This window comes from Panthera onca, chromosome B3, assembly GCF_046562875.1.
Source record: "Panthera onca isolate mPanOnc1 chromosome B3, mPanOnc1 haplotype 2, whole genome shotgun sequence".
In the NCBI taxonomy this organism is placed as follows: Eukaryota; Metazoa; Chordata; class Mammalia; order Carnivora; family Felidae; genus Panthera; species Panthera onca.
Window position 1 is genome coordinate 82934084 of NC_138344.1, and position 25414 is coordinate 82959497.

At 40.0% G+C, this 25414-nt stretch overlaps 1 protein-coding gene across 8 annotated transcripts in view; it reads left to right on the top strand.

The window, feature by feature from the left end:
* The window catches only part of NPAS3 (neuronal PAS domain protein 3), an 858324-nt gene that overhangs the window by 611076 nt on the left and 221834 nt on the right, over positions 1–25414 (top strand). For all 8 annotated transcript variants that reach the window (XM_078448332.2, XM_078448333.2, XM_078448335.2 and 5 more), the window contains one exon: positions 5188–5277. In XM_078448332.2, coding sequence (XP_078304458.2) covers positions 5188–5277 — 90 coding nt within the window. The remainder of the gene's footprint in view (positions 1–5187; positions 5278–25414) is intronic.

The following is a 25414-nucleotide window of genomic DNA, read 5'->3' on the forward strand; positions in this document are numbered from 1 at the left end:
TGAAATACACGTTCTGTTCTTGCGCTAACAGAATTATGCCATAACAGTGAAAAACCCTGGGTTCGGAGAGAAAGTTGAGTGTGTCAGAGACTGTACTCTATCATGGATGGGTATTTTCTGCCTAGTCTAAGCCCGAATTAGAAGAACATCACAGACGCACGGTGCTTTGGATGTGGAGCACATGCATGCATTTAAATCACGTGTATCTTACTTTTTTACTGATGTAATTGTGAAATATGTTCCTTTTGCATTCATAATTAGGGGGTGGAACAGATGGTGAAGGCTTAGTTTAAAATAATCTGTCATTAAAATAACCTAGCCTACTGGTAATTCTTCACTCTAACTGGAGTGAGGTCATAGGAAAAGAGTTTGGAGTGATTTTTTTTTTCTCTTCTGCGTTGGAATGTAGAAGAAAGAACCACTGATCTCAGAGTAGTTATACACATGAGAATTACCCCTATAAGGGCAAGGTGGTAAGATTTCACTCTGCGGGATTTGGCTGTTGTGGAATATGCACAAAAAGAGAGAGAGAGAAAACTACTTTGACAAATATAAATCCATTTAGCACAAGGCATTAAACATTAGTATACCTTCAATCATGAAGCTGTGGTTAGTTTCATACCCTGTAAGGAAATAACCTCATCATTTGACAAATACTGTTAGAGGCCGTCAGCTTTTGGGGTTAAAAAACCTTGCCTTTTACTTTATATGTTACACTGATGTCAGGGGATATAAATTATAATTACAGGCATTATTATTCAGAGATGCTGTAGCTCCTGACTTCTGTATCCAAGCTTCCCTCCTGCATGTGTACCTCATAGACTTACCAGGATGTGACAAAGGAAATCTCCTATCAGCCCTGTCAGGATGGCTAAGAACTGGTTTTAGTAATAAGAAAACTGTCTTGATAAATCAGATACTAGCATGCCTTTAAAATGTCTGTTTTACTGTTTCTTCTAAGATTTTGTTCTCCATCTGCTTTGAGGGAAGCAGATAGATTTCAGCACGGCTTTATAATAAATCTTCTCAAGGAGGGACTAGCATTAACATTTGTGTAGGTTCTTTTTCATCTTAATCCAACCTTAGTTAATAATCAGAAAATTCTACATAGTGAGTAAGAAGATGTAATTAACCCTTTGACCTCGGAATCTTAATTGGCGCCTGTTGAAAACAGTGGGCAGTTTAAACAAAAAAATTAAAAAGTAGCCTGCAGTGATTGAAAAAGCTTGAAATGCAGTAGCTTTCTTGATTCAAAATTTTGACAAATTCCACAGAACTTTAAGATGAATCACATTTGGCTCCCAAGATGAACTGAATGTTTCCTTCTTCCTGTCACCTATTAAAACTGAGACAAACACATTTAGAACAGTATTGATGCTACTCTTAAAACTTTCCTAAGCAGCAGAGTACAGCTAACTGTGAACAGGGATGACCCTGAACCAGAAAGCAATGGCCGTGCGAAGAGCCACCTTGCCAATCTGCCACACACCTGGTTTCGTGTCCCATTTCCTTATTTGAAAGGACATCAAACCTGAGTTTTGGACCTTCATCTCACACTATAGCTATAACTGACTGACATGATAAATACAAAGGTAAAAAAGATGGCTAACTACCCAATTTGTGTGTGTGTGTGTGTGTGTGTGTGTGTGTATGTGTGTGTGTGTGTGTGTGTGTGTGTGTTTACCTCTCTGATGACAAACAGCTAATCTGACTAGTTGTGTTCTTCCCACACCAAATTGGCTGTTATTTTTAATTGAATTGACTGGATGCTTTGTTTCATGTAGACATAGACTCATTTTAATCTCACCAGGAAATTGGAACATGTGTCGGAGCCTCTGCCTTGCCAAACAAAACTGGCCAGTTCTTAGATCGCTGCTGCTTAATAGCATCAGATGTTCAGCCTCCAGAATTTTTGTTTCCTTGCTAGGGTGCCCAAAAACCCTCCAATATTTTAGTAAATGCATGAGATATGAACCCAATGTTACAAAATCACGATCCCTTTCAGTAATAAAGTAAAGGTTGTCTGTGGATGGCACATGACCTGCACTAGATGTTTTGGAGAACAGCAAAAGAATCTAGGCTAACTCTGATTTTCCAAATGTCAGGAGATATCGCAGACTATGTTAGACATCTGTGGCATCAGAATCTTCAAATACTCTAATAGCTTCATAAACAGGACTCTTGCAGAAAATAATTTCCGGGGTGCCTGGGTGGCTCAGTCGGTTGAGCGTCCAACTTCAGCTCAGGTCACGATCTCATGGTTCGTGAGTTCGAGCCCTGCGTCAGGCTCTGGGCTGATGGCTCAGAGCCTGGAGCCTGCTTCCGATTCTGTGTCTCCCTCTCTCTCTGCCCCTCCCCCATTCATGCTCTGTCTCTCTCTGTCTCAAAAATAAATAAACATTAAAAAAATTAAAAAAAAAAAAGAAAATAATTTCCATCTTTCTTAGTCATTCTAGCATATGTGATCTAAGGGAAAGAGCACTGAGCATGGGGGTGAACTGGGTTTACTAAGTCTTGGCTGAGCAGTTGTTTGATGTTGGCCAGATAAAGATGAATAAGACATCACCCCACTGTTGAGAAACCCAGTCTCCTTGGGACTTGAATAAGCCAACCAGGACCATACAACATCATGAATACTTTAACCACACTATCGGCGTGCAGCAGATTTAATGCTAGGTTTGCCACTGGATGACTGTATGATCTTGTCCAGCCATTTAACCTTTTCTGTGCCTCAGCTTTCCAGCCTGTACAATGAGGGTTTAGAGAACAGGAGGTTGTCTCTGTGCTAATTCCATCAGTCCTTTCTTCTCTCAGTCTTGCAACTGTCATGTGCGTGCATAAGAAGTTTTCCTGCGTCTCTCTCTCTCTCTCTCTCTCTCTCTCTCTCTCTCTCTCTCTCTGTCTTTCTATTCTGACAGCAGCACTTTAAGGTTTGAGAAGATGGGTTCACACAACTCTCTATAACTGTATGCCAGGGCATGGCCATTGGGTTGAGTGGAAAACCTGTCAAGGCCCTGTTCTCCCTGGGAGGCTTAAAGGGGGAGGATCCTAATCTTCATGAGTCATCCTCAGAAGACCTCTTGTGTGAGGTAAAGATATTTTGATGAGATCTTTCCCAAATTTCCACAAAGGAAACTTCTTTCCCTTTGCACTGGTTCAAAGCAAGATTACACAGTGCCACACTGCAAACTTGAAAGGTTGGATCTCACGAGGCTCTGGAGGGGGTGACAGTTTTGTCAAAGGGAAGGAGTCCACTAAGTATTTTGTTCCCTGTCCCTTAGCTGATTCCAGGAGAAATATTACAGAGCAAGGTGACAAGGTAACCTCTAGTGGAAGTGACTTGTAAACTCTCTTGTCATCCTACCTCCTACCTATCTTCTAACGGTGGGATTCTGTCATCTGAACAAATCTTTCAAAATGAAGTGACGATTTTTAAGTCATAAGCTGCATCTTAGTGTGGTTTGACTTCACAAACGCTGTGACCATTTCTTTCCATTGACTTACACGTATTAGTTACATAACCTTTGTTGTGAGTGGGGGCAGTATTGTTATTAAGTCCAACTGTCAAAGTTCAAATCCTAACTCCTTCACTAACTAGGGCAGACATGTCACCTGCCTTCGCAAAGCCTCGATTTCCTTGTGTATAAAATGTAGATAATAATATAATTACCTCAGATGATACTTGTGAAAATTCAAAGAGATAATACATGCAAACTGCTTAGCACATGTTGCTTAATAAATGGACGGTATCCTGACCAAAAGCTTGCCTATCATGTAATTTGTAATGTAATCATATAATGTGACTTTTGAAATGTTTTCAGAACCCACCTAATCAGACGAGGAGGTTGGACACTACCCACGGTCTCTGACCATTGGGACTCTGAAAACGGATCAGGAAGCCTGGAGTCCAGATGTCACACACATACACACACACGCGTGCGCACGCGCCCACACACACGTTCACATAGACATACACACATTTAATACATATATAAATATATATATATATTTCATATAGACATTTGGAGCTCAAAAAAGAGTTCAGTATTTTAGGAAACTGAATCTATTGCTGAGATATGAGATGATCCATTTCTCTACCAGAATTTTATATGCTTCTTCCACCTTTCCCTATTTCAAAATTATGCCATTAATTTAGTGTTGCCACATACCTTGATCTCAGAGTGGGTTTCCTGTCTTTCCTAATTCTCAGCCTTTGTAAAAAAACCACGAATCGTGGAAACTTCTTTTTCTGTGCAAGCATCGCTTGCGCAGCCTACCTGGTTAGAGATAAATAAAGGGAAACAAAAGACCTAAGGGGGGGCGGAAGGTATACAATGCACTTTGATCGCAAGCATTTGAAACAAATGTGTTCGCTGTTTGAGTGCTGGACTGCAGTTGGAGTCCATGACGATTTACACCACTCGTCACACTGACAATGCAACCTCCCTTTGGAAAGTGGGCGAAGGTTCCAGAAGCTACAGATGATGTAGAGCATCCTTCTCTCCCCACTCCCCTCCTTTTGTTTCCATTTCAGGAGTTGTAATAGAAACCAGGTCTATCACAATAAAACTTGAATATAGAGTTTTGAAAAAAAAAAAAAAAAGGATTACAGTTTGTAAGGTTTCAGCCTATAATCATTCACCCATAATGTATTGACTTTTTCTATTTGTTCTACCACAATAGGCGCTGAGAGCGAGAAGGGCATAATCCTTTATTAATTAGCAAATTATTGATGTCCACAGTAGTTCCAGTGGTGATTTTACTTGCTCTTCATATGGGGACCCTTTCTTCTCATTTCATTACAATTTCCATTCCTGTTCAGCTAATTAATGGAGAATCAGGCTGATTTAATCTCTTAAACTACTGAATCCAAAAAATAAAAATAAAAATAAAGGCAACAGCTCATAAAATCAGCACGACCTGATTTTGTACACGAATATGATGTATCTTGGTCAAAATGACAGAGACATAAGGAAGTCCTTGAAATAAAGGAAAGCTTGTGGTCTTAATTTAGGCCTTTAGTTTGTTCACGTACAGGGCCCTAGTAGAAGATCTTAGGACTTCGGTTAAACAGGAAGAAAAACATGGTTTTAAATTCAGTGTATGTTGCTTTGTATCAGATGCCCTATTAATTAAACCTCCAGCATATGTTTATTAACTTAATTATATATTTATTTTTTCCTGCAGTCCCTGGATGGCTTTGTATTTGCACTAAATCAAGAAGGAAAATTTTTGTACATTTCTGAAACCGTCTCCATCTACCTAGGCCTCTCACAAGTAAGTAAAACAATTTAGATTCTTGACAGAGATTGTGAAGCCTCCTTCGGCCTTGTGCTTTTCCTTCTTCAAGGGGTATTCTGTTGGGCGTGAATTATCACATGTATTCTTTAATGGCTCTGCCTGACTCTTCTTGCAAAGTTGGTGAGAAAATTCTGTCAGTTCGAAACGTTCGGAATAAACTTGTACTCAATAACTTTAGTTCCCCCCCTCCCCGCCCCCCCAAGGATCATTATTAATTTATTGAGAACAAATGAAGTTTCTGCCCTCAGTTGTTTTGAACTTTGAAACCTCTGTGCCCGGTAGGAGAGGGACACACTAATAGTGCTTCCCTTGTGTCCTATTACTGGATGTTTATGGAGTACCCTGCATTATCCTGGGAGCTGACACAATGACAGGAGTCATTTGGAGTCAAGAAATGCTGAAAGAGACCATTAAAATGTGTTGCAGGGAGGGTCCCAGCAAGGATCTGTTTTGCTGCCTTTGCAAATGCTTCCTAACGCTGAAAGGCAATTTCATAAAATAAGATAGCCTTTCGTTATGTGCACTTTAATTACTCGTACGTGTCTGTCAGAGGTTGAAAACAAAGAAGATGGAGGCAGCTGAGGTAAGGGACAAAATCCTAGGTGTCCATTCTTGATATTCCCCTGGAACACAAAAATTTTACTTCTGTTGGATTCCAGGGCATAGGTTGCATCTACAGAATGCCAAAATCCCCTGAAGAAAAGTTGGCGATTCCACTAATTATCCAGATGTTTTTTTTTTTTCCTCTCGTAAAAGTGCCGAACATCTGGATACTTGTGCCCATACAGGTGATTGGCTGAGTTTGACCCTTTTCATCTGGTGATTTGGCATGAGGAAAACACAGCCTCGGTGGGAGGGATTTTGTGTGTATGTGATGATCTGCCAAGCTGGATAATCTACTTCTCATTCAGTTGCCCCTTGGAGCTAAAGATGGAGATAAGATTTGTCTCTCTCCTCTTAAGCAAGACCCACCCCAGACTCATTGCTTCCGCAAGTTGGCACTGCTCTAAGGAGGCACCCAGCACGGCTGGAACAGTTTGGCTGTTAGTGAGTTTGCTGGGTAATAGCTAAATTGAGAAAGACACTGGGAAATAATAAAGAAAGATATTTGGCATTTGAGGAGGTTTGGAGGAGGGGGAGGGATGCTGCCAAATGTGATTATTTACTGTTGAGAATCCAAGCAAGGGTCCATTAACTCTTCCTTGAAGAACGCGCGAAGCTATTGGCTATAGTTTATAGACTAATTCTATTTTATGTGGGTTTCAGCAAACCAAATGATAGAAACTGGGCTATTGTTAACTCACTGTTAGCATTCTTGCATCTTATTGAAATCTCTGGTTTTGTAATAGCCTTTAATAGACTCTAAGCCTCATCTTAATCTGTTTAGGACCTAGTTTTGAGAATCTTCAGTTTTGAAACGGGTGTGCCCACTATGTGAGTATCTTACAGGACTGGAAACACCACTGTTTGTTGTTCTGCGATGCCCATATTCATCTGTTTTATGCACAGTATCCAACAAAGTTTAATAAGCCAGTGAAGAAGAAGGATGAATAATTAGTTTAAGCAGGTAAATGCTAATTAGGGAACTCCTGAAAAGCATCCATTATATACTAGCTCAAAACACATTTTACAACCCTGGTTAGTGGTGTAATCCAAATTCTGTCAAGGCAACTGCATTTTCTGTAATTGAGATGTGTATGTTTGCTTTGCATAACAGATGGCTCTGTATGCTTAGACTGATAGCTAGGAAAATAATAATTGCATTATTCTGGCCAAAAGAATATTAGCTCTTGGGTTTTGGCCATTTCAGTCAGTCCTCCTGCCAGCACAGCATATGCACATATATGGATTGGATTTTCAAGGAAATTGATGCATCTGGAATAGTGTGGCCATCTGAAATATCATCTGTTCAAGAAAGATTTGGCTTTAACCCTGTGCTGGGTTCTCCTTAAAAGCAGTATATTTCACTGCTTTTCTACTGTAACATTAAGTCAATCTTTTCTTAAAATCTGGAACAAATAATTGAGGTTTCTGCAGGGTAAAGCAGCTGTGTAGACATTTTGCAGCAGGTGGCACGTTCTGTCCGGTCATTCCCTGCTTCTTTTATGGGATGGGTTTTACAGTGTGGATCAGTAGTCAGCAAGGCAGCATCTTGACTTAACCAGGGGCAGACGCCAGCCCCAACGTGCTGTACCCTCAGTGGTAGGTGGGTTCATTGTCGCCAGCAATGGTGGAGACTATGAGGTACAAGACAGAGGTCTTCAGTTGGAGGCACTGTGCAAGTGAAATGGTGAAGGGTCCATCACGAGAAGGTGACGTTTGCAAATGCCGATGTAGGTGTTAACATTGAAAACTAAAGTTTAAAAACACTTCTGGATTAATGTGAAAATAATCTGCTAAGAACATGGCCTGTTTTTAAAAATTAATTCTCCAACTTTGGGAAGGAATTTCCAACCCAGTAAATGTTGTGTTCTCAGTCCCAATAGGGTACTTGAGACTTAACCCTTTCCAACTTTCTTCAGTGACTTCTTGAAGTTGCCAGGTCACGGGGTACTCATGGGGGACATACGATGCGCAATGTACTCACAGTTATTCGGTTAAGTAAATACTTAATTTTTTACACATGAGCACACACACACGCAGACACACACAAACACGCCCATAATTGAATGCTAACCAAATGTGCTATTTGTAACCTACAACTTTGGCTCAGAAGTTATCCTGTGAAATTCTGGACAGAGATAAGGAGTCTGTGAAATTATGGCCCCTCCGTTTCTTTTTAAACAGTTTCATTAAATAAAGGCGATGTATGGCTGTATCACCAAAGATGTACCCAGTCAAACTGTTAAGGAATATTGTGAGCATGCCAGTTCGTTAGAGCATAGTTATGCCTACATTTGTAGCTCTCAAAATATCCCTTCCTCAGTTTTATATTCCTTCAACATGTAAATAAATATGGTGCCTTTAAAGTGGCTTATGTCCAGGAAAGAATTAAGATTTTATTTGGACTCATGAGAAAATTAAGTAGAGGGACTTGTCCTGAGCTCTGTTGTATAGCATGAATATAGAGACAATCAGAGTGGGTTTTTCCTCTACACTCTGTTGAGTGGAACAGCTCCTGGTTTCCAGCGTGTATGTGTGGCAGTTATTCTCTGTAAAGTCCTTTCATGTTATCATGATGGCAGGAATGAAGGGATCCGTGATGATGTTCAGACCAATTCAGCAGCCCTTTTGACTCTGCCAGAGATATATATTTAAAGCAACATTCAAGGTGTGCTTTCAGGTTGTAGAAATCTGCACTGTTGGAGTGCCAGGGTGGTTCACTGAGTTAAGCATCCAACTCTTTATTTTGGCTCAGGTCGTGGTCTCACCATTCGTGAGTTCAAGCCTGCTTGGGATTCTCTCTCTTCCTCTCTCTCTGCTCCCCTCCATGCTTGCTTTCTCTCTCTCTCAAAATAAGTAAATAAACATTAAAAAAAGAAATAGGGGTGCCTGGGTGGCTCGGTCAGTTAAGTGTCTGATTCTTGATCTAGGCTCAGGTCATGATCTCACAGTTCGTGAGTTTGAGCCCTGCATCGAGCTTTGCACTGTCATTGCAGAACCTGCTTGAGATTCTCTCTCTCCCTCTCTTTCTGTCCCTCTGCATCTCATGCTGTTTCTCCATCTCAGAATAAATAAACTTTAAAAAAAAACTAAATAAAATAAAAAGAAACATGCACTGTTGACTTACTTCCCTAGATAAAGATGATTCCTAGTTACTCACCATGAAGCCCTATCTTAAAAAAAAGAGCCCCAAATATCATTAATGAGTTTGGTTTGCATGGGATTTAAATGCCTTCTTATACCTGGCAGATAGCTTCAGAGCTGCTAAAGACAGCTCTAATCCATAGGTATAATGGAATAGGCATAAGTGAAAATGAAGAAAGAAAACAGAGTGTATTCCCTAACACTGAAAATGTAATAATAATACATAGCCTGATTTTATGAAATCTCTTCCAGTATGTCTGGGGCTTAATTGTCAACGGATCCAAAAGAGACTTAATACGATAAATTTTAAAAAATGCTTGTTTGATAAAGGACCTAAAACTTGGAGAAATATTCATTTGTTGGCTTATATCCTCCTCTTTCCACAAATAAAATAGCTTATATAAATGTATATAATAAAAAAAAAAGACAATGGCTAAATAGAGCTAAGGTATAAGGAAAAAGAAAAGACAAAAGTAAGTCATTTGTTACCACATAGTAGGAGCACATAATAGAGTCTCTAAGAGGGTTATAAGTGATCTGATAAAGCTTCAAATTTATCTGTGAGCTTCCTGGTAACCAAAGCAAAAAAAGGAAATACAGCCATTCATCAACAAATGAGGAAACATCACTTTTTATGGAAAGCAAAGTTTTTCTGGGACTGCAGCATAATAATAAATCTCAAATACGATCTCCATGGCGGCTAATATGTGGATTATGACATGTTGATTTGCTTCCATTGGGGTTCACATCCAGAGCAAGGCTGTGTGGATCACATAACAAACATGAACAAACATATTTCAAATTTCATGAGCAGACAGAGGACTCTTCCCACCCTCTCAGGTGGTGTGCCAGAGATCATTTTGAGAGTGATTTTCTGATCTCCAGGTCTTATAATAGCATTGACTAATTTGATGTTTTATGTGCTTTTATAAATCAGCTTTCCCTCACCCAAACACAAATCCTGCATTTACTCTTAAATACTGATGAGAACTTTGACATTATAGTTGCCAGGGGCAGAGGACATGGGTCCCAGTTAACCAGAGGATAAAAATGGACTTACATTTTTTAAGAACATTTTTCTTTGAAAGTGGGGTGAGAGATGATGATTCTGATGCACACCCGTGCCAGCAAAATGTTTTCAATTTAGCATAGAGTCTTATTTAAAATAAAGTGGGATCTAGAACACACTGGGAGATGAACAGATTTTTTACCCCATGATATCATTAGAAAATACCCTACAACCAGCTAATCACTCTCTTGAGATGCCTCCTAATCCCACCCCGCAACCCCACCTGCCTCCAGTGCCCAGCTTGCCTGAGTCACTTCTCCTCATCACATCCCCATCCTGGTGGAAGATCCCTCCTTGCTGTCGTAAGCCAGAGAGAAGAGAGCCACAGACAAGCTTACAAAACTGTCTTGCTCCAAGGCAGCTTGCAGGAAGGGGCAGGGTGGTCGCAGATAGAAGGGCTAATAGAGGTGAGGGTGAAAAGGGGGAAATGATTGTTTTACATTTAGTCTTTTTTTTTTTTAAAGCCATGCGGATATATTTATCACAAACTCCTTTTCCCCATCCTGTTGTTCATCTCCATATTTTAGGTTTCTCTGCATTTGTTATATAGAATGGCAAATAAAATTACAGCGACAGCACACAAGTACAAGGTCAAATAAATGACAGAGCTCAGTCTATTTGTGAAGCTATTCTGAAAGGGAACCATGGTGCCAAATGTGGTTTATTTGAATAATAAAGAAGAATTAGATTCCCCTGATAACTTGGCCGAGGGCCAATAAATCACTGGAGGTTAAAGACGCGTTGCAACTGCCATGTCTTTCTTTTCCTTTTGGAAAGTGCACCCTCAACTCTTCCGTTCTACATTTTTTTCAATGCAAGTCGAGTTGAGGTTAGTATGTGGTTAATATCCTCATTTCCATGCTTGTAAAAGATATATATATATTGCTTTAGAGGGGGGGAATAAAGTAGACATTAGCTTTCCTTACAAGTTACTACTCTTGTTTGGCATCATCACATAGATATCTGGATCTAAAGACCAAAAAAACAGGTATTAGTTCAACACAGCACAGGGCTTTTAATAATGGGGCTATGTGGTAGCATTTTTTCGGTTGGCGTTCTAAATTTAGGCAACACTGAGATAACTCCTTGAATAAATGAGTATACGTAGCCCGCCAAATATCGCTTTGTGGCCCCTGTCTTAAAAATCTTGCTAGTAGACATACCTTAACTTGAAAAAAAAAAAAAAAGAAAGAAAAAGAAAAATGTGTAATTTTCCGCAGCTTGTATGTTTTTTTTTCGCCCCAGCAAGTCTGCATTTTTCTCCTGTACTAATCATAAAAAGTTCATCACTTCTTGGTGTAACAAAGAAAAATGCCCTTTTGAATGAGGAAGCTCTGAGGGTTTAGAGACTATTGAGAAAATATAAGTATCAAAATAATTCAGAAACAGTACAAGGCACAGTGGCACATTATCAATTTACAACATTTAAATTGATAAATGCTTGGTGGTGAAGGCCTACAAGGGCACTTTGAAAAGCAAATAGCGACCTGGTGAAGAAATTGATTTTTCCCCCCCGAAAATGACTGCATGATGCATCATTTGACTGCATGCTGTCCGAGTGCTTGACAGAGATAATCTCAGCAATCCCACGGGTGACCTTATCGTTCTCACCAGGGCAACTTTGTCTACGTTCTGACTTTGTGCATGTCAAGGTTCCTCCCTGCAGGATCCTTGGGGGAAAAAGTTCCTCTGTTCGATCCAGATATTGAACTGCTCATTCTTCCCCCTTTTCCTCCCCCGTCCCCCGCTCCCAAATAGGCAAACACGCCTCTTTATTTTATCCGTAATTATGAATGAGCCGGGCAGAACACAGCAGCTCCGCACCCTGTATCTTTGTTGAAGGCCTTATTACCTTTTAGGTCACAGAGTTCTAGGTGATAATTTATATGAGCAGGGATCTTGTTATCAGAAAGAGTAGAAAGATTCCCTAATGTTCCCCTATTGTAACATCCCGTCTTTAGCAAAATGTCAAAAGCTAGCCTGTTTCTTTCCTCCTTGTACTTGCGAGGGTTTTGTTTTGTTTTGTTTTGTTTCCTTTCGTTTCATTTCCTCCCCTCCAGGTTTGACACAGAAAGCTTCTGAACCTGTTTTAATCCATACCCTTTAGTTTTTAATAATGTTGTTTCCTCACCCTCCAGGGATTTGAGGTTGTTTCTCCTGTAACTTTAAAATTATGTAATAATGACACAAGGCCCGGATCACAAGTGACCCAGTGCCATTGGGCCTCGTGTCCCAGTGAGAGCCTCTGTTGCAAAGAGCTGATGTAACCCGTGAGGCTTCCTCAGGACCACTGGTGTTCAGAAAATGTTTTTTTTCTGCTGGAGAGGAATAATTGACAATTTTTTATGCTTAAAATTTTTCTGTTGATGTACGTGCATGTGTGTGTGTGTGTGTGCGCCTGTCTGTTTATCAGTAATCTTCCTGCCACACGGCTTGTCGTTGGTAATTACAATTCTTGATTAGCCACTTCTTGAAAGCAGCAAATACCCTGCCTGGTTTGGCACCCTCAAGCTACAGTCCCCACCGGCTTTGACACCCTCAGTTCACCATATTCAACCCCTTTTACCTCCTTCTTTCATCCACAACATTAATTCTGAGTGAACAAGACGTGCTTCCTTGCTTTTGACAAGATTTGCTGCAGTCTCATGCGACAAAAACCCAACACTCATTCCAGATTCAGAAAGTAGGATTTATAACAGCATTTTAATTTAATGTTGGATGTCGAACATATAAAGAGATCACAGTAGTACTAGAGCTGAAAATTGATGCCTTTTTTATTAGTGTCCTCTCAGAAGTGGGTGAGACGCTGTTTGTGCAGTGGAGCACAGAGGAGCACAGTCAGATGAATGAGGATATGCTATCTGCAAGGAATCATATTTCAAGCCACTGTCGGCCTCTATTGATGTGCTCAGAGTTGAAAGGTTATGCTAGTAAATGCCATCCGAATTTCCAGCATTAGAAATCGGTAGAATAATCTGCTGGCTGTCACTTTATGCTCAGCCTAAATGCACTGCACGGCGATGTTTTACTTATTTTAACTCGAAATTAATTTCTTATTGCTGGTGCATTTCTTTCTCTCTCCCAGGCATTCATCAGTCCCCAAATGGGACCGATTTTTAACACGCCATCTGAGTAAACCAAAATCTCTGAGAGAAAATGAAGGAAATCCGCATCATCATACATGAGAATTATAGTCTTCTTATTTATTCCTTTGAACATATTTTACCAGGCACTGAGACTAAAACACAGGAAGTCCTGTCTGCAATGGGGGCTTTTCTAGTCAGACTGTATCACAGCCTCACAAGACAATAAAACGTAGGCTCACCATTTTCAGATGTATAATCTGAAGACCTTTTACATGGCTTCTTAATTTCTGCAGTTCATATGATCCAGAGAAAAAAAGAAAATGAAGTGTCTTCATTTTATGGGATTGGGAAATACAAAGCCAGGGGAAAAAAAATATTTTTTGAGGGACTAGCTTGTTTTATTTGTGTGGATAAAATGGTAGTTTCATTTTTGCTTTTAAAGTAGAGCACTGAGCAAAAAAGTAAGATGGAGAAGAAAATTTAGTCATCATTCTAAGTCTGTAATTTATTCATTTTTAAATAATGAAATGGTGTTTTTTCTGAATTAACCCATGTATTATTCATGCAGACGTTGGCAGTGTAATATCCCTGGTTTTCTGGAAAGCAATGTACATTTCTTTGCCTGACAAGCAGTATTTTCTATATGGTATTAATTTAATGGCTTATTTTATTATGCAAAGTTGGAAAGTAAAGATAATTTCTGTCTATAACGTGGTGCTTATATAGGCAATATATGCAAAATAATACCTCTGCACCTAAACCAGCTATCCTCGCTCACTTAGCCTGGCCCCTGTGAGAGTGAAGAGGGAAGGCACAGTGCTCATATGAAGAATAAGAAATAACTTGACCTCTGGGGAAGGAGGTCATAGAATCGTTAAATTCATGTGAAATCCAAATTTCATTTCTACACGCACACATTCAATCTATATTGGGTTTTTGCTCTTACATAAGAAGACATGGTTTTCATGACAGGAGTAACATGGCGACAATTTCAGTGATAATTTCAGTAGGAAAATAATAAGGAAATTGACTTTAGTTTTTTGCATAAGTTCTAGAACTAGGCTGATAACCTGAGAATCGATGCCAGTTTTAGACAACAAATGCCCTGTGGCTTTTATCCTTGTTGTTCCCCAGTCCCCTTTGGATGACTGTCCAAGATGCGATCTCTTTTTCCTAAGTAGTCATTTTTAAAGAGACCGAGAACAATTGTTTCAGTGATTTAGAGCATCCTTTGATGTGCACACCTATATACATATATGAATGTGTAAGTTGCTTTCTTTCTGATTTGGCTTTTATGCCTACTGCATTTTTGTCTACTGATGGAAATAATTTCCAAAATGATTCACTAAAACAACAAACCAGGTTTTCCTTTGGGTGTCTCCTCCCCTTTCAGCCTCCTACAACAGCAAATTTACCACATTCAGTAATAAACAAAAACTTCCTCTGATGCTGTTAAATTGACATAGGCCGGCAGATTATATCTACTACTTTCAATAACTACGCAAACTTTCCAAGAGCAAGAGAACGTATGCAGAAGGAACTTTTTCTTGGGAAGGAAAAAAAAGTGATTTGGGATAGGATTTTTTTCAGGGCAAGTTATGGCCTTTTGCAGAGGCAGCAGAAAATACCTTTGTACCAGGTATGACATTTTGTAGATCTCAGAAGTGTATCAGTGTTGCAGAATTTGAATTCAGGTAAAGAACCATGCATTCCATTTAGTGTTGTCTTCTACGTTTTGGAGAAGCAAGCTTTGTATCAAGCAGCCTCCTCCCTTCTGGCCTCTCTCCCTGATAGGAGCCTCGCTTTAGAACCACAGGCAATCCCTTTTAGTAATGCTTCACCAAGGAAACAATAGAAGATTGCCTCTCGATTAGGAAAGAGCTAAGGCTTTAAGGAGCATAAACACATACACGACGTACGTGAACCTCTGAGTTTTATTATTACTCTGTAGTCTCTCTGGACTTTCGGGTGTTTGTTCCTACCGTACTTTATTAGATGCTTAGATCTGGTTCATCAAAGTCCCTAATTGTTGAACTTGATACTTTGGAGAGCTTAAAAAACATTTGCGCAAAAGTACTTGTCTATATATCTGAGAAGTGCTGAGAAATGTTTCCAGAAAACAGGAATGGTCGCATTAGCTAGGATCTGGTTCTTTCCCATGAACTGTGCTGGCTTGCTTTCTTTTAAGAAATGTCGAGGCTAGCAAAATTGTGAAATGACAAGACAAAAATTATTTGTGTTGTGAAACGTTCCTGTAAGTGGTGAGTTTCTTTCTTGCTTTTAAATATCTATGCAGAGAATCATTACTCCTTGATGAAATCAAAAGGAAGGGGGTAGAGGAAACAGAGAGGCGCAAAAATTAAAGTGTTCGGAGGCATTTCACTTTAAGATCAATCAGCAGCGACTATGTGGAAATAAGGTTATTCTGGCAGACAACTTCTGAAGAGCAAGCGGGGCTCACCATTCCTAGTTAAGTATGGGGATCTCCTCAACCTGAGTGTCCCAGTGTAATAGGGCTGTTATTTGCAACCCCCTGGTTCTGACGAGGGAAACATGATCAGACTGTGTACTCTAGTTGGCTAGGATCACTTTGAGCTGCTGTGCTGCAGAGGCTTAGCATGCTTGTGATGTCCTGTCTGCATATCTGTGGGAATGACAAAAGTCTGCACATCCCTCAGGACAGAAGATGCAAATTACAGGAAAATAAGAGGTGAGACTGGGAACCAATTCCCTGAAATAAAAAAAAAATAAAATAAATAATAAAGGAAAAAAGGAAAAAAAAACATAATTTTTCCAGTTCATTAATTAAAATTGACATTGCAGGGTTTGCAAAGACCAGGAAACGACTGCGCCATTTCACCACATTTCAAAACCTTTTCACTTGAGCAGACAAGTAAATCATGCAATTACTGGGACTCATTCAGCTCTTTAGTAAAAACACAGGCCTGCAACCTTGGGTGTAACATACATTGAAATTAGAAGAGTTGAACTGAAGATATTTCTAAAATGTCACAACTGCTCTGTGACACTGGATGATATGTTTATCCATTCATTATCACTGAGAACACCTGGGGCGGTGCTCAGGAAATCAGATAGTGCCTTTTAAAATAATTATAAAAGAAGCATAGATTAGCAAGCTGAGGGGGAAATAGACAATCCTGAATCATGATGCTCCTAATTTTGATCTGTTTGGGGGCATCAGCTTCCAAGTCACAACAGTGTAATAACTGACTGCAACTGTCAGCAGCACTGAGGAGAGAGAGTGCCAAGTAGGACTATTTCTAAAAAGCAAATGTTTTCCTGGAGACGAAATCCCAAGCATTCATTTTCTGTTTAGAAAATTAAAACACCACATCCATTGGTGGTGTTTCTGGTGTCAGTTTCTGGCTTGATCCTTTTGTCTTTGGAGAAACAGGAGACAGCGCTCCGGACTGAGATCCAGGAGACCTGGTTCTGGTCTTGCCTCTGCTGCTAATCAGGCAAGAGACCTTCCAGAAGCCTGGATCTTAATTTTTCTTAAGTGTGAAATGAGGGGGTGATTTCTCAGGCTCCTTCTTCTTTAAAACCTGTGCTCTCTGAAATTCATTCAACACTGGACGTTTTCTCCTAAGCACTAGGGTAGGGGTGGAGAGGGGAGCCTGGAAGAAGTAGGCTATTTTATTTTTAACCTTCAAAGGAATTTAGTTGAGCAGATGCTACCCTGAACTAGTCAGAGTAGAAAAGAAATGATATGGCTTTTAAAGGGCACATCTAGCATATCTACTGGGGTAAAGTAATTCTGGCAATGCTTCAAAGGATATAACTTTTGATGGTAAAGTAGGTAGGCTATGGAATGAAATCACATATGGCAGGCTGTCAAAGTCTCCTACACTTTCAGTACATTTATATAAGTGCAAATGGAGGCTGCTTAGATGGGGCAATTTCCTGCTAAGACTGCTCTCAGATTATCTGATATTATTTGACTAAATTATCTCTGTAGAAGCTGAGGACAACTTTTATGATCAAATATTTTGAAATTAGTTTTCCTTGTTGGCAGATTATCTGAAATATGAATTGCTCTCGTTTGAGCACTTGAAATTGAAAGGCTCTGGTAATAGCAATTATAGAAAAACAAGGGTACTGAAGTGCTGTATATCACGCTGGAGGGAATATGTTTATAGGTCAGTGATGTCAATAACTGTAGTTCTCCCAGATACCTCGCCGTTACCCTTTTATCCTGGACTAATTCAAAGGACAGACTGACTTTCTTCTTAACAAGGGTATTTCATTTTTGCGAGTAAATACTGATTTTATTGACGCTAGACACTTAAACATGGTCAGTTCATATTTATTACATTTCCCAAACCTTTCATAGGGTGTCTGAGGACCTAAAGTGTATGAACACACTGAAATGTATAAAATTCTAAATAATTCTGAGCTATTATTATCTATATGATTGACTTGTGTATTCCTGGTGTCCTCTCTGCAAAGCCGTGGCATAACTACGTGGATCTTCTCTGCCCATGTTTATAACTTCCTGATGAACAATAATTATAAGTAACATTTATGAAGCCATTACCCTGTGCCAGGCATTGTTCTAAGCACTTTCCTACCATTAAAGTTTGTAACCCACCATTGTTAGGCCTGGTGACTATCCCTATTTTATAGATAAGACAACATAGGCTCAGAGAGGTAAAACAGAAGGTCATACATCTAGAAAGTGGCAGAACCTGCGTTTAAACCCATCCCACTTTAAAACCATCCCACCTCAAAGCACTCATTGTTAACCGTTAATGCCAGCTGCCTCTGGGGAGTTTTAGGTAATTAACAAATAGAACTATTCAAGGTTTATGCGTTAAGAGAAACTGAGACTTAGAGCAATTAAGCATCCTGCTTAGTATCATAAAATAGTTATTCTCACAATGCCACTGTATATAAATGAACTTCTGAAAGCATCGGTAAAGTTATATAGCTATATCCAAAACTTCTGATGTTGCACATTATGAGAAATACTCTAAGATTCGATAGCAGGCCCAGTAATCAAGAACAAGGGTCTAAACACAGCATACCCATGTTATTTGCCACACATTTAATGTGTCTTCAATCATGCCAGCATTCGGCTAGCACTGAGTGACCCACATGTGTCCAAAATTGTGCTAAAAACTGATGTTGTTAGGCGTAGTTCCTGCCTGCTCAAGGACCCAGTGTCTTCTCTTCAAGATGCCATAGGCATGGCAACCAACTTGCACTGACCTGTGGAGCGTCGATCTCAAATATTTTAATGAATAATGAATGTCACACATTTCAGTCAAGAGATGCACTATAAACCACAGGAGCAAAGAATGTGGGTAACTAACTCTTCCTGGAGGAGTTTGAAACGGATTTGCTCCGTTTATTTATTATCATTAATAATAATGATAATAATAATGATAATATAATAATAATAATAAATGATTTTTAGGTCAGGCCTTGATGGGCATTTTCCACATGGAAAAGGGGAAAGTGGTATTCTAGGCAAAGGGAGACATGTTTGCAAAGTCCTTGCTTATAGTAAGAGAGGAGTCTGGGAAGTTAGGACAGGGCCAGATTGAAAATGGTGTTGTAGGAAGCTAAGGAAATTGGACTTTCTCCTTTAGATTCTGGGGAACCATGAAATGCTTTAAAGGGAAAAGTGAAATAATAGATCTGTGCTTCAGGGCCAAAAAATTTTATTCTGGAAAAAAAAATAGAAGACAGGTGGCATCTTCCAATTAAAAGGCAGATAAATGGCCCAAGGAAGAGATGAAAATCAAATTATAATAGGCACACCAGTAGAAATAAAGAAAAGGGGATGGATTTGAGAGGCCTTTTTCAGATAAGATCAATGCTTGGTGACTGATCCAATGTGGTGGAAAGCAGGAAGGAAGTGAATTTTTAAAACTTAGTTCCAATTTAGACATGTGGCATTTGAGAAACTTGTGGGATGGCCTGTTGGATAAACAGGCTTGAGAGCTGGAAATAATGGGTTTAAACTTACAGGTTGGGCAGTGGTTAGCACGTAGATTGTACCTGGATGAGAAAAGGTAGATGAGTTTCCTAAGGATCTTGAATTTGCAGTTCAAGAAGGAGGGAGTAGGGGCCACTAAGAAAGTAATCCTGAGAAGATCCAAATTTACTGAGAGGCAGAGAAAGAGAAGGTACTATATAAAATGAAGTAGAAATGATTAGAAAGTGAGGCACGTGGGTGGCTCAGTCTATTAAGCATCGCACTTTGGCTCAGGTCACGATCTGAGTTTTGGCTTGTGAGTTTGGGCCCCACTTCAGGCTCTGTGCTGACGGCTCAGAACCTAGAGCCTGCTTCAGATTCTGTGTGTGTGTCTCTGCCCCTCCCCAGCTCACACTCGCTCACTCTCTGTCTCTCTCAAAAATAAATATTTAAAAAAAAAATGTTTTAAAAGAAATTATCAGAAAGTGACCTGGAGCATCTCTTCCTCAAGAAGAACCTGGAAGATGTCATTAGGAAGGTCAAAGAAAAGGAAATTTTTCAGAAAGGATGTGATCATGTGCCTGAAAGTTAGAATACTATGAGGACAGGAAAAAGCCATTGCATCCAGCAGTTAGATTACTAGCAATGTGAATGTCATCTCTAACACCATGAAGGCTGATACCAAAATGCAGCGGGTTGTTGAATGAGAGGTACAAATGTATCTAGTTGTATTAGCCTCTCTTCTAAGCGGTTCAGGGGTAACGTGGTTGGGTAGCAGATGGGGAAGGTGGTTGGGGGAGACACAGGGCTGCTAGATCTCATTTTTCAGCTTCTTTGAGTTGAACACTAGGTTGAGAAGTTGGGCATGCAGAAAACATATATTAAAGATTGAAAAGAGGGATAATCTTTGGACCCAGGACTCAAAAGGATAAGCTTAGTAGTGTGAAGGCCATGAACCTGAAGAAATAAAAAGGAATATTTCTTGCTTCTGCTAGAGAGAATTTGAGGTATGGAGGAGGAGAGGTGAGGAGGTATGAATTTGAGGTATGGAGGAGAATTTGAGGTATTTGAGGAGATTGGAGGTAGAGGTGGGGAAGGAGAGAGATTTGTTTTAGAGGAATTCATCGTGTTGCTCACTGAGTAAAGGTGAGGCCAGAAAAAAATCTAGGTAGTTGCCTTTGCTGGGATTGATCAGCCTTGGCCCATCCACACAGGGGTGCAACAGACAGAGATAGGAAGTACCAGTGGGGGTAGCGATAAGGAAAGATCAAAACAGGAAAGTCCAGTCAAGGTCAAGTCCAGGGTAACTCCCTTTTCTGTCAAACCCAATGTAGGTATCTCCCATGAGCCAAAAATCCTAGGATACTCTGGAGGGAGAATGGATTCAACAGTGGGCCAACACCTTGTGCAATTAACTAGCACCGTTTAATGTAGCTCATTAACCACCACCGTAGTCTGCCAGCGCTGACGTTTCCACTGGTAACAGATGCTGAGGTCCACTCAGAATATCAGAAGCCAAGATTCAAGGGTTGTATTCACTAATCCCCCTACTAACATCTGATCATTTGTATAGAAAGGAAAAAAATGGAGAAAGTACTTTCTGTTAATATCGTTAACTTTGAAATCCCATCTTTGCTTCTTTTTCTGCTTCTGTTAAACCTCATATGAGCAGCCCATATGATGGATGATTTTGCAAGTCTCTCTTTGACTTTGTAGATTTTCCACTGGTCTTTAATATTCTCTCTGAAGACTGAGGCTCCCACATTGCTGTTCTGCTCATCTGTTTCTCCAACCAATCCGTACATGATTGGTAAAGAATATCTTCAGGAGGCACAATGTCTGAGAACATTACAGTCCTTCACTGAGCTCTTGGTAAAGGAAGTGATTTGTTTGTTTTGTTGTTTGGAGTTTATTTCATGGTGAAAAAAGAAGCCTTTCTAACTGTTCTGTTTGTCACTGGTTATAAAATAGACAGCTATTTAATAATTATAAGTAGACTTCTTATGTCTACCGGAGTGATGATTTGGTTCACCTCAGAGTAGGTGATACAGAAAATATAAATTCAAGATCTAGAGAAAGAGTCTCAATCCTGCTTTTTGTTTCTTCAGAACGAGAATAGAATAAAGGAAATAAGGAAAGGGAGTGGAGAGAGAGAGAGGGCAAGCTAAGAAAGAATAAATTATTGTTAGTCCCCCCAACCAACCCCTTACAGCCCACCTTAACCCTTGGTTTGCCAAGTACAAACCAATGACAATTGGCATTTTACAAATATCTAAATGGAATGTATAAAGTAAGCCATGATATATGCCTGCTTGCAAAAGTGGGCCTATTAAATGAAACAAATGCCATCCGTGTCTGTTTCCAGCTGAGGTTATAATGTGTGGGTGGGGTGGTCGTGAGAGCCAGTTTTCCTTGCCTTCGGTGTCATAAACCACAGTTTATGGTACCATATGAATTTGTAGAGCTGATTGTTTTATTATATTTGAGTGTAAATTTTTCATCCCTTTCAGTTCTGCCACCATTCTGGGAGAATACAGGTTTTGTGCTGATACGATGTTTCCCAGCTCTAGGCATGGCCTACCCCTACAACTGACTGTAATTTACTTTTTGGTGTCTGTCGCCTTGAGCTTGCCTTCTGACTAGCTTGTTGAATGATGTGCTAATCCATTATATTTTTCAGACAAGTGTATCGACCAGTATAAACAGACTGGAGGGCACAAGCCTAAATGAAAGCTATACTTCCCTGAATCATTTAAAAAGCTCCTGCTTGGTGGCAGTGCAAAATAACTTGGCTCTGTACATTAAGTAAAGGGGAAGGAGATCTCAATAAATAAAACAAAAAATTGAAATATCCCTGCCTACAGGAGCTTAGTCCAAGTCTCAGATGTTCACCTTCATTCACCTCTATTTTTGTTTAACATGATCAGAAGGGGCCACTTTAAAATGTCCTCTGCTAATACAAATCCAGAGTGAACCACAGCATTCAGCATCTCCTGCCACTGGTGAGCATCCTACCTGATCCTCAAGTGTCTTTCACCTGACGTCACTTGCATAACTGTAGCATGTTGATAAACAGCAGAGAGCAGGCACTCGGAGGAATGGCAGCCCAAAAATGAAACTTTAGCTCCGCCCCTTCTGAGTCTCTCCCTTTTTCAGAGACGTGAGAGTGGATGGCCAAATGGGTTGAGGGAAAGTTTCAAATTAATCTTCCATTTAAAAAAAAAAAAAGGGTCAGCCGAGCCTAAGCCCTTCGATTTACAAGACCAAAGCCATGAGGTGAAGATTTACTGGTCGAAATGGGAGTCAAGATACAGTAGCCGCTGAAACTTGTGGTCGGTACATTGAGATTTAGCCTGGCACCAAGTAACGTTTTGGAAAAGGTGTTCTTCAACAAAAAATACAGCACAACCACAGGAAAGCAATTCCCTGATGATAAACAAAGGCTCAGGTTTTTTTCTGACACCTTTGATGCCTGTTACTTTTACAAAGAGTTGCATTGGGAATTGCTCCTATCTCTTCAGGTTACCAGTATAAAAAATATCAATCCATTCTTCCCAAATCTCTTGCTCTCTGCTTCCTGAGGTTTGAGAGGCATACTATGTATTTTTTGCTTTGGATTTATTCTTCGTGGCCAGATGCAGACCATGATAGACCCTTCAGTCTGCAGAAAGAGGGGAGTGGTTTCAGAACACATTCCTGAACGTTTCATTGGATGGTCATGGTCATCATGTAAGGCTAAGTATGAGGCTTTTATGCCCATTTGACAGATGCAGAAACTAAAACTACCCCTAGTGAATGGCCAAGGTCATAGAGCTAGTAAGTGGCTTCACCTCTGACTTCCCACTTCCTTTCCTGTCAAAGGTACCCAAGCAACACTGAGACTTTTTACTCTCCTGCTAGGGAGGGGAAGCCAAACCGAGCATGGCGTGGTCTCTCTTTCCTCTAACCTGATGTAGCAAATGCTGCCAGGCCACCAACAATCCAGCCCCCAAAGAGCTTTGCTCTTTGAGGGAGATAGAGGAAATTAAAACGTTGTTGAACGAGAATGTTTGTGGAGATCTTGAGCCATAGCCCTTAGGACAGTTTAAAATTCCGAGCCTGCACATGCACAGACCTGTATAAGGAGAATCAGTGAGTAAATCCTTCCCTCAATTCCAAAAGCAAATAAAAGGACCTTTGTGGCCACACACAACCCTTCTTTGATCTCTGGTGCAGTATCTCTCAGCTTTGTGCCTATTTTAAACATACTACATGGAGTTTGAAATTCACTTCTGGGCCTTCGACAGCCTGTTGGGTCAGCGTGTTCTTTCTAGTTATTTCTGAAAGAAATTACTGCCCACAGCTCTCTTTGCTATTTTGAGAATTCTAAACTCACTCTTCCTTCACCTCCTCCTCCCATCATGAATCGGATGAACTACTGCTAGCCATCCGCTGCTCACTCAGAGTTTTGGCCAATGGGCCTGGTAATCTAGCCTGCATTTATCAAGGGCACTGAATAGTTATTGACTGACTGACTGACTGAATGACTGGATGAATATCCTCCAACTTCCATAGAGTATTTTCCTCATATGAATAATCCTGCATTCGGGGGAGTTTTAATGAGATAGTCCATTCTGAACTTTGTTTCAGTCTTCCACATTAACGGGCTGAGGGGAGGCATGACTAGGATCACTTGTGGTTTAGGAAGACTGGTTTGATGGGCCAACTGACTCATCATCTAATCAAACCAGGGGGAAAAAAAACCAGAGTTACCTTTCCTCACAGAACAACACATTCAAATAACGGAGTTCAAATATTATCGGCGTTGACATAGCAGGAAATGGGAATGAATTTATATTTATCGAGAATAGACTATGCACCAGGCTCAGTGTTAGCAGCAGTAGCATTAACAACAGCAGCAAATTATATCTGTTCAAGCAAATGTATATTCCAGAAACTATACTAAATGTGTGATTTCTCAGTTAATACAACAATGATATGAGGTAGACCCTATCAACAATAGCTTCATGAGGTAGATTTCATCATTCCCATTTTAATTTTCATTTTTGAGAGAGAGAGAGAGAGAGAGAGAGCGCGCGCACGCGCGCATGAGTGGGGGAGGGGCAGAGAGAGAGGGAGACATAGAATCTGAAGCAGGCTCCAGGCTCTGAGCTATCAACACAGAGCCCAACACAGCACTTGGATGGTGACCTGAGGTGAAGTCAGATTCTTATCCAACTGAGCCACCCAGGTACCCCCTTCCCCCCACACACACACATCATTCCTATTTTATCCAGAGTAACCAGTACCAGCTGAAGAGCTCTAACCTCTCTGATGAAAAAGTAAGGGTGTTTGGGCAGGCTTTATGGGGAAAATGAATCCCAGGATGTGTCTTGAATGTAAGCCCTCTTATTCACACATCTCAGTAATCAGACCTCATACCAAAGTGAATAAACAAATACAAAAATAAATCTCCTTTGGATTCAAATAATAAACCTTTGCAATCAGAGAAACATCATATTTTATTGGATGATTTGGGCTGGGCAGTTGAATGATCTATAGGGTCTCACTATGTGACTTGACAGATTTCATATCTCAGTTCCTTGGTATTTTCACTTGTAAAACAAGAATAATTATTCAAGCTCTCTATATATTATAATGAGAGATGATAAAGATTGATGGAATATAGATGCATAGAATGAAAGATTCAGAATAAATGTACTCCTGAGTTCATAGATATGCTATTACTAATAATGGAATTGTCTTACTCAGAAATAGTGTCCCTATTTGGTTGTACATTTAATTATGAGTCATCTTTTTCCCCCTCATTCAACCAATATATATTAGACATCTACTCAGTGGCACTATGGGGAATAAAAAGATAAAGAAGTCAGCCTCAATCTAGAAGTTAAAAAAATAACTAATGTAATAAAATATGTACCTTGATTTTTTTTTTTGAAAGCTGCCAAAGTTGGCAATAAAGCTCTTGCTGTGTCTCCATGATGCCAAACATCAAGGAAAAATGGAAAAGTTCAAGCAATAATACAGATGTTTCAAAACATCTGGATGTTTGCTATCCTGTAGATTTACCGTATGGATCTCCTACAAAGCTCTTCCGTTGTAGTTCAGGCTTTCATAATTAATTTGATGTTCTGTTTTTTGTGCTTCGTAGACCAGCTCTTTTACTAAAATCCCTTTGTCTGTCATAAAAGACTAAACCTTTTGTACTTGATGGTCTTAAAGCTACAGCTGCAATGTATATAAACCCACGTGCTATGCTTAGTGATA